General features: G+C 66.8%; 3 protein-coding genes across 3 annotated transcripts in view; 2 read left to right on the top strand and 1 right to left on the bottom strand.

The window, feature by feature from the left end:
• Nucleotides 1-765: 765 nt before the first annotated feature.
• On the top strand, nucleotides 766-1509 carry EMIHUDRAFT_112633 (hypothetical protein; the record flags this gene model as incomplete). Its single annotated transcript, XM_005784059.1, has 2 exons — nucleotides 766-1227; nucleotides 1483-1509. The coding sequence occupies 2 exons, from the start codon at nucleotides 766-768 to the stop codon at nucleotides 1507-1509; spliced, it is 489 nt and encodes a 162-aa protein (XP_005784116.1).
• A 3302-nt stretch (nucleotides 1510-4811) lies between these two features.
• On the bottom strand, nucleotides 4812-5491 carry EMIHUDRAFT_364812 (hypothetical protein; the record flags this gene model as incomplete). The annotated part of the gene is made up of 1 exon (XM_005784060.1): nucleotides 4812-5491. A coding segment is annotated over one exon (344 nt), but the record flags the coding sequence as incomplete, so codon positions are not given.
• Nucleotides 5492-7121: 1630 nt separating this feature from the next.
• Nucleotides 7122-8660, top strand: part of EMIHUDRAFT_314315 (hypothetical protein) — a gene marked incomplete at both ends in the record, with an annotated part of 2559 nt that continues 1020 nt past the window's right edge. Inside the window, 3 exons of the mRNA XM_005784061.1 lie at nucleotides 7122-7652; nucleotides 7806-7883; nucleotides 8155-8156. Coding sequence (XP_005784118.1) covers nucleotides 7122-7652; nucleotides 7806-7883; nucleotides 8155-8156 — 611 coding nt within the window. The remainder of the gene's footprint in view (nucleotides 7653-7805; nucleotides 7884-8154; nucleotides 8157-8660) is intronic.

Below are 8660 nucleotides of genomic sequence, written 5' to 3' on the forward strand. Positions count from 1 at the left end.
AAGAGGTCGTTCCTGCGTAGGGTTGCGGGCGCGTGAGGCGGAATGCGTCAAAGTCTGCCTTGTTTTGTGCGCCGGCGCAGCGGCGCACCGCTCTCGGGCGACGTTCCAGCGCGACTGACCGTGCCGGATCACATAAATGACGACCACATCGTCGGGCCGCGCCTCGCACGCGATGAAACGGGCGCCATCGAGGCAACTCGTACGTCCCCCCTTGCTGGGCACTAAGACCCATATGCTCAGCGCGGCGGTGCGCGTGGCAGGTGGTACGCCAAGAGGAGGTGGTACGTCATGGTAGGTGATACGTCTTAGGTGCTCGACGGCGTCCTTCGACGGAAGCTGGAGGAGCGCTGCTTTTCGCTCGCCGAGGCGTATCGCAATATATCTCAAGCTCTCGCCCACCCGTGTCGAGTCGTTACACGTCCCCACGTCTCGTGCTAGCCGAGCCACCCGGCCGAGCCCAAGGCTATCCATTCGAGACGGACCTGCCCCGAGACGGCTTCGGTGGACGGCCTTGCACCGCGGGGTTCGCTCGGTATGGCCCCGATCCCCCGCCCCTCTCTCTGGGGAGAGGTGCCTGCAAGCAGGCTGGCGGGCTCTCGTGTCCTAGGGCTTCTACCGAATTTCCGGGTGTCGCCTCGCCTGGGGCACCGACTCTCTGCCCCGCGCGCCGCCAGCCGCTTCCGCCGGGCCGACGCGTTTTCTTTTCGATTCTCCTCCCCAGCCCCAGGGCTCCTGCCCAGGCGCTGCTGCTCAACGACCCCACCGATGCTTGGCCTCGGCGCGTACGAGGACTCGCCCGTGGCAGCCGACGCGGAGGAGGCCGCTGCGGCGCCGAGCGCAGTCCACCTCTCCATCGTCGACTACGACGACGCCGAGCCGGAGGCGCCCGAGGTGGCCGCCGGCGAAGCAGCAGCAGCGGTGCTCGGCGCCTCGCTTGACGACGAGGCGGTGCACAAGGCGGGGCAGCACCGGAGCGTCGGCGTCAGCGGCGTGCAGGTCTCCATCGTCAAGAAGCCCGCCGCTGTTCCGGCGGACGACGCGGCCGCGGCCGGCGGCGATGACGGTTCCGCTGGCGAAGGCGAGGCATCCGCCGCCGCCAAGGAGGAGCGAGGCGGCGCGGCGCGCGCCCCGTACGTGATACCGGACTCGCCTCCCGGGGACGTCGACCCTGGCCTCGCCGAGCGCTTCGAAAACCTTGCGGAGAAGACTCGCAACGGCATGCGGCCGGTAGATGCGCAGACTCGGTCCAGACTCAGTCCATCAGTGGCTGCGCAGTGCGTCGCGTGCAAGGGGTGCTTTGGCCGCCGCCGCCCCCGTCGCGCCTTTCAACCCCCCCCCCCCCCCTCCCCGCCCCCTCCTCCTCCTTCCCTCTCTGCGGCCCGATGCCTCTCTGCAGCCCTCTGCCTCTCTCTCTGCGCCGAAGCGGGCGAAGTGGCCTCCACGCCCGCCCGCCCGCCCACCCCCTCCCTTCACCCCGCGCAGGACAGCGTCCAGCACGCGCGGACGTAGGGCTCGCATTTTCGACCCTGGGGAGGCCGCGCTGCCGGCGGAGCACTGGTGCTGGTGCTGTGGCGTGCTGTCGCCGTGTCGGGAACGTCTCTTCCTGGTCTCTGCCCGCGGGCATGCCTGAGGCGTGAGGGCGACGCGTCTCGCTGAAGGGCGGGCAAGCAGCAGCAGCCTTGGCGCGCGGTCAGGAGGGGGGCGTGGCCATTGGGGAGGGGGGGAGGAGGGGGATCCGACCCAGGAGCTTGTGGTTGAACTATTGTGCGCTCGTGGTTCGAAATGCTATGTGTTGATGCCTGTGGATGGTCTCTCAGGGACGTGGGAGGCGCACCCTTCACCGTGGTGATTTTATTAATATATTCCAGAGACTCCTCGTGTCTCCTCAGCGCTCAGTCAGAGTACGACGTCGCTGTTTTTTTGAGAGACTTGTTTCTTTCGGTTCGTGAGAAGAGAGAACATGTGTACGTAAGGACTAAGAAAAGAAAACAAAAACCACTCGCATGCACAAAGACAGACATCGTTGTCTACTACCGGCTCCTGACGCTACCCCTGGCAGCTCTAATGACCAGGATCAGTAGTGCTATAATCGAGGGTGCCCATACTAGCGCAGGAGCTGCCATACTCGCCCGGACCGTCCCCTTCTGGGGCCGGTTCCGCAGCCCGAGAGCCGACAGCGGGGCCGTGCCGCGGGTGCCTACTGCCGAGTGCCACAAACACTGCGCCGTCCCGCCATCACCTACAGGCTGTCTTGTGTGATGGTTGGGATGTCCAAACGCCACCATCTTGGCTCTTGCGACCTCAAACCCGCGAGCTGTATGGGTGGTCCTGATGTCGACAGACGCCCGATGACCACGGTGAAGCTGAGCCGTAACGAGTCGACAAGTCTCGTCTGAGCCCGTGGCGGTCGCCGGCTGAGTCGCTGTGCACGGGCCGGTACCTCAGGCGTCACCTCCGCAGCCTCAGGTCTCACACTCCATCATCTCCGCCGGGACGCCTTCGGTGGCAGCGTGGCACGCTCGGCGGCGACTTTGTTGCAGCCCCACAGCGAGCGCGGCGTCGAGCCTATTCGGTCTGGTCGGTTCGCGGCACTCACTGGGTGCCAGGGAGTGCCGCCGACACGCGTGACGCGAGCGGTGCTTCCTGGCAGCGCGCGCCGGCTGTGCCGCGGGGCTGCAACAAACTCGAGACACGCTTTTGGGGGACAGGCGACGCATATACTCGTGCAACATCCCCCTCCATGTGTGTAGAGTGTACATAATGCCATACCCACATACATTGATCTACGCAGAGCTACCCGTTAGCACAATCATCCCCACACGACGCTGAGAACAAGAGCGCACAACAGTCAACGGCCCGGTCCCGTGGCCAGCGTTGGCTCAGCCGGAGGGAACGCTCGTCGAGGCCGAGACGCCAGGCGCGTCCTGAAGTAGCGCCGCGCCCGTCTTGAGCCACTCGCTCACCTACGGGCGACAACCCCGTCATCCCGCGCCGCGCAATCTCGGCGAATCTAGCTGCGCGCTGCTAGTCTCGGCGAGTCTCGGCGAGTCTCGGCGAATCTCGGCGAATCTCGGCGAGTCTCGCGTGCGCACCGCGGAGAGCTGCTGCTGCCAGTGCGCCATCTCCTCGCGCGCCGCCGCCTCGTCCTGCGCGCCGTCCGTCTGAGTCGCAGCCTGCTCGCACCACCAACTGTGAAGAGAGATGCCGCTCACACCACCTCCTTGGCGCCGTCGGAGTCGCAGCCGCCTCGCCCTGCCGCCCGCCCGCGCCGCCGGCCGCGCCGCCGCCGGCCGCGGCGGCGGGAAGGGCGGCGGCCGCCGCAGCCACAGCACGCAGCTGCTCCTTGAGCTCTGCGAGCTCGTGCCTGTGCCATGCGCGCGCACACACACACCAGTCAGTCAGGGCGGCACGGCGAGTGTGCTGCTCGTGCAGGTCCGAGCAGCGCGAGACTACGCGCGCGCGTGCGAGCGTGCGAGCGAGCGAGCGCGGCGGGCTGCAGGCTGAGCCCGTGTGTCCTCTCGAGAGCTAGTCGGAGTGCACGGCTCCGTGCAGGCAGCGTCTAGGCACACACGCCGCAGCGATGCGTTCTCTTCGGCGAGGCCTCCCAGGTTGGTCCGCAGCTCCGAGACGGCTCGCTTGGAGGAGGTTGTCGCGCGCAGCAGCTGGTCGCGCAGCTGGTCTCGCTCCTACAATCTCGGGGCAATCTCGGGGCAATCTCGGGTCATCTCGAGTCATCTCGGGCCATCTCGGGCCATCTCGAGTATGATCTCGGGTCACCTCGAGTATGATCTCGGGTGTGATCTCGGGTGTTCTCTCTCCTGCTCGAGGAGGAAGAGCCGCTTCTGGCTCTTGCCCTGCGTCTCCTTGAGCGATCGGACCTCCGACTCCCACCTGCTCACAGGCAAGGCGGTACGTCGTGCCTGTCGATGGAGTCCCACCCGACACTCCGCCCCCCACCGGCGCGACGTTGCCTCTTGCGCGGTGCGGACCTAACGGAGCGAGGCGTGCGGCGGATCACATCCACGCGCGCCTGGCAAGCAGGGGCGCCCTTTCCACCCCCACGTCCAGCTTCCACGGCGTGGAAAGTGGGAGAGGCCAAGTGCGGGCGCGGACCTCGTCCGCCACGACCTGGAAGCAGTTTGAGGCCGACAGGCAGTCGGCGCGCGCCCGCTCGAGGGCGGCCTCAAACTTTGCCGTGTAGGACTTGTCGAGCTCCGAGAGCACCGAGAGGAGCACGCGGTCCTCGGACACGTCTGCGGCGCCGATTCGGTAGACGAGCGTGCCCGTCTCGAGGCTGGCCGCTGGCGTCGCGCACCGGAAGGTGAGGTGCTCGGCGCGCAGCTTGACGGGGAAGCGAGCGAGGAAGGCGAGCCGCAGCGCGTCCTCCTCGATGTCGGACGCCCGCTTCCAGCCAGGCTGCAGCCGGAGGGCAAAAGAGAGTTTTGGCGTGACGAGGACCTGTCGGAGAGGGGCGGGCTCAGTGTGCAGAGGCGTCGAGCCTGGCTGCTGGCAGGGCGACCGCACGTTGATGAGGCGCGGCTCGGCATCGCCGGCGGTGCCACCCGTGTTGACTGGCCCAGCAGGCGCTATGTGGGCGGGCGCGTCGTTCACAGAAGACGACGGGCGCCGCTCTCGCTCGGCGGTGGCATGCTGCATTTCGGAATCAGAAGAAAATCGAGCAGGGCTCTCTAGCCCGTAACCCGATCCCGAGCGTCCGGCCAACTGGGTGCGCTTCTCAGCTCCCCGGTCCTGGACGTGAGGTTACTGACCGCACTCCAAGTGCTCCAAGAGCACGCAGACACATCGGATAGAAAACTAAGGGCGTACGCCCTTAAGAAAACAAGAACACAGCGCACTCTCTCGCATGACAAGCGATCCCACGATTGCGAAGGTTAAGCAACTAAACGCCCGGCCAGCCGTACAGAGCGCCCGATACCTCACCCCGGCGGCCACGCCTCGACCTTCTTGGGCAGCAGTTGGTTCGACAGCTCCTCTCCGTGGCCTAGGCAGCCGCGTTCACCCTTGCCCCACGCAAAGGCCTCGAGCTTCTTCGGTTGCCACTGGTTCTGCTCGTCGCCGTGGCCTAGCCGGCCTGAGGCTCCCCAGCCCCAGCTCCAGACAGCACCGTCGGCGGTGATGGCGAGGCTGTGGTAGGCCCCAGCCGACACAGCGACGACGCGCTGGCCAGTCAAAGCCTCAACCTTCTTCGGCAGCAGCTGGCGCTGCTCGTCGCCGTGGCCCAACCTGAGTAGATGCCACGGCCCCAGCAGACGGCGCCATTGGCGGTGAGGGCGAGGCTGTAGTCGCGCCCTGCCGACACAGCGACGACGCGCGGGCCAAAGGCTTCGATCTTCTTCGGTAGCAGCTGGTGCTGCTGGTCGCCGTGGCCCAGCTGGACAAAGCCTCCCCGCCCCAGCTCCAGACAGTGCCGTCGGCGGTGAGGCCCAGACTGTGGTACTCTCCAGCCGACACGCTGCACCGTGCTCAGCATCGAGGGGAGGCGGGTCGGCGTGTTGAGCCGCGTCACGCCCTCACCGTGACCGAGTAGCACTAGGTTCTCGTTCTGCGCAGAGCCGCACGACGAGAGCCGCCCCTCGCCGTCGATGTAGACGCTGTGCTGATAGCCTGCCGCCACCCTCGCCGGCGGGTTGGCCTCGCGCAGCAGCGCCGAATAGCACAGCCACCGCACGGCGCAGCTCTCGCTCTCTGGCTGCGCCGGCAGCTCGAAGCCGCGCTCTTGCGCCCACAAGCGGATGCCCTCCAGCGCAAGCGAGGCGTGGAAGAGCAGCGAGACGGCCGCGACGCGAGCGATGTCGAGGGGGCTGTCGCATTGTGACCCTTCCTCGGTCCCCATCGCCGCAGCCGAACACCAGCGTCACGACAGCACATTCTGCGGCAGCACGTTCGCCCACGGGCGGCCGTTTGGCAGGTACTTGCGCCCCGCAAACCAGCCGCGCTCGACGTTGCTCAGCACAAGCATCCACAGCTCGAGCGGCAGCGCGACAGGCAGCCCACCCCGGCGCGCGACAGCGGTGAGCAGATTGATCGTGCGCCGGTCCGTCGTCGGGAACGACCAGTGGCCCTTACCGGTCCAGCTCGGGCCGCCCGCGAGCGCGGCTAAGTAGCGCTCATCAGCGGTGAGGCTCCTGTGGCCCTTGGAGAGGCACGAGAGGTCAAAGTCGGTCAGGCGCAGGCCGTGCGCCACTAGCGCGCGCGTCGCGTCCGCGTTGCGCCGCTCGAGCGAGAGCGGCAGCAGCGTGAGCGACGTTGCGCGCCCATCGGTGAAGCGTGGCGCGTGCTCGAGCAGTAGCCGCAGCGCGCCGTTCTGACCGTTGCGTAGCGCGCACTCCTCGGGCGAATCGCCACGGCCGTTGACCACGTCGCGATTGACGCTCGCGGCAAAGAGGAGCTCGAGCACGTCCTCGACGCCAAAGTAGGCCGCGATGCAAATCAGTGGCTCCGCGCCGTCGTGCAAAGTGCGGCCGAGGCCGTGCGTTTGCTCGTCGGGTGAGATGCCGCGAAGGAGCGCCACCTCCACGAGCGACAGCAGCGCACGGCGTTGGGACGCCGCCGCGGTGGCCGCCGCCTTGACTGCTGAGCCCAGGAAGCCCCAGGGGTACACTCGCAGGCTCTTCATCTCACCTTCAGACGCACTCTCGAGCTTGTGCCTGACAAGGTCGAGCCGCACGTGGCCGATGTCCCGCATCACGCTGCGCCACAGCGGTGGCGCGTCGGTCCATAAGCCGCCCTTGGCGGTGGCGGTGCGACGCGAGCGCTGCATTATAAGGAGATAAAAGAGAAAAAGAAAACCATCACAGAGCTGGACTTGTGAGCCGGACGGCTTTCATTTCTCTCTGCGTTGTTGAGCCAGGACTCAACATACTCGTTCTGTTGCCGTCCCAAACTGTCACTCCCCTTTCTCCCGGCCGGGGTGGGCGCGCGCGGGGGGCGGCGGGTGTGCGGGATGTCTGTGGGCCCGAGAGCGATATGCCATGTGTGATGTGTGTGTGTCCGACTTGCGTTTTTACATCGAAGGCTAAGCAAAAAGAAAAACTGGCGCCGCGGCCGCCCCAGACAGGCAGCGCTCGGGCTCTCGGGTGGCTACACCCGAGAGCACGGCCATGCTCTCCGTCGAGCAGCCGGTTGCGGTGGGGGCGCACAAGGACGTCGAGATGTCGGACGCGCCCGCCGCCGCCGCCGCCGCGCCCGCCAAGGCGGCGCCCGACGTCTACGCGCGCATGAAGGCGCTGCAGCGGCAGCTCGAGTTTCTCGACATCCAGGAGGAGTACATCAAGGACGAGATGGGGAACCTGAAGCGAGAGCTGGTGCGCGCCAAGGAGGAGATCAAGCGGATCCAGTCCGTCCCGCTCGTCATTGGCCAGTTCCTCGAGATCATCGACCACAACCATGGCATCGTCTCGTCGACGACCGGCTCCAACTACTACGTGCGGATCCTCTCCACCATCAACCGCGAGCTGCTCAAGCCCTCGTCCTCGGTGGCGCTCCACCGCCACTCGAACGCCGTCGTCGACGTCCTCCCCCCGGAGGCGGACTCCTCCATCTCGATGGTCGCGGACCACGAGCGTCCGGACGTCTCGTACTCGGACATCGGCGGCTGCGACATTCAGAAGCAGGAGAGTCGCGGCCGCGGAGTCGCAGCCTCGCCCGCCCACCCCCACCCCGTCCTCTCCTTGCCCCTTTCCCTCCCTCCCCCCTTTCCCTCCCTCCCTCCCTCGCTGCGGAGCCTCATGTCGGAACCGTGCGAGAAGCGTCCCGGGAACTTTCCGTGAACCGGTCGCGCGCAGGAGATCCGTGAGGCGGTCGAGCTGCCGCTGACGCACCACGACCTGTACGCCTCCATCGGCATCGACCCGCCCCGCGGCGTCCTCCTCTACGGCCCGCCCGGCACGGGCAAGACCATGCTCGCAAAGGCGCCCCCCCCCCTCGCCTCCCCCTACACCATACCTCCCCCCCCCCCTTTCCTCCTCCTCCTCCTCCCTCTACACCATACCTCCCCTCCCCCCCTCCCACACCACCCCCCTTCCGTGACACGTCCCGACTGCGCGTCGGTCGCAGGCGGCGGTGGCGTATGAGTGCGCCTCTGTGCTGGTCGCGCTCTCGTCGTCCGCCACCGCCATCCGTGCGGCCGCACAGTCGTACACGCAGCTGCTCTCGTCGCAGTCGGCACCGCGATCCTCCGGCGGCCTCTCGGAGCCTTGCGATCTAGCCCTTCGTGAGCCGTCGAGGAGCGCTCTCCGTAGGACAACAACATCAAGCTCATCGTGCTGGAGCGGCTGCAGGACCTGAAGCGGCACCACTCGAAGGTGCTTCAGGAGATGATCATGGACATCATCCGCGCGCTGGGCTCGGCGAACCTCGACATCCGCAAGAAGACCCTCGAGATCATGCTCGACCTCATCGTGCCGAAGAACATTGGCGAGGTGATGCAGGCGCTCGCCGAGACGTGACTACCCGAGATTACACCCGAGATGACCCGAGATGACCCGAGATGGCCGGTGATGCAGGTTCTCAAGAAGGAGGTGCAAAAGACGCAGGGCGAGGAGGGCGAGAAGTCGTCCGAGTACCGCGCCATGCTCATCAACGCCATCCACAGGTCTGCGATCCGGTTCCCGGAGTCGGCGTCGATGGTCGTGCCGGTG

Source organism: Emiliania huxleyi (genome assembly GCF_000372725.1).
Source record: "Emiliania huxleyi CCMP1516 chromosome Unknown EMIHUscaffold_173, whole genome shotgun sequence".
Taxonomy (NCBI): Eukaryota; Haptophyta; order Isochrysidales; family Noelaerhabdaceae; genus Emiliania; species Emiliania huxleyi.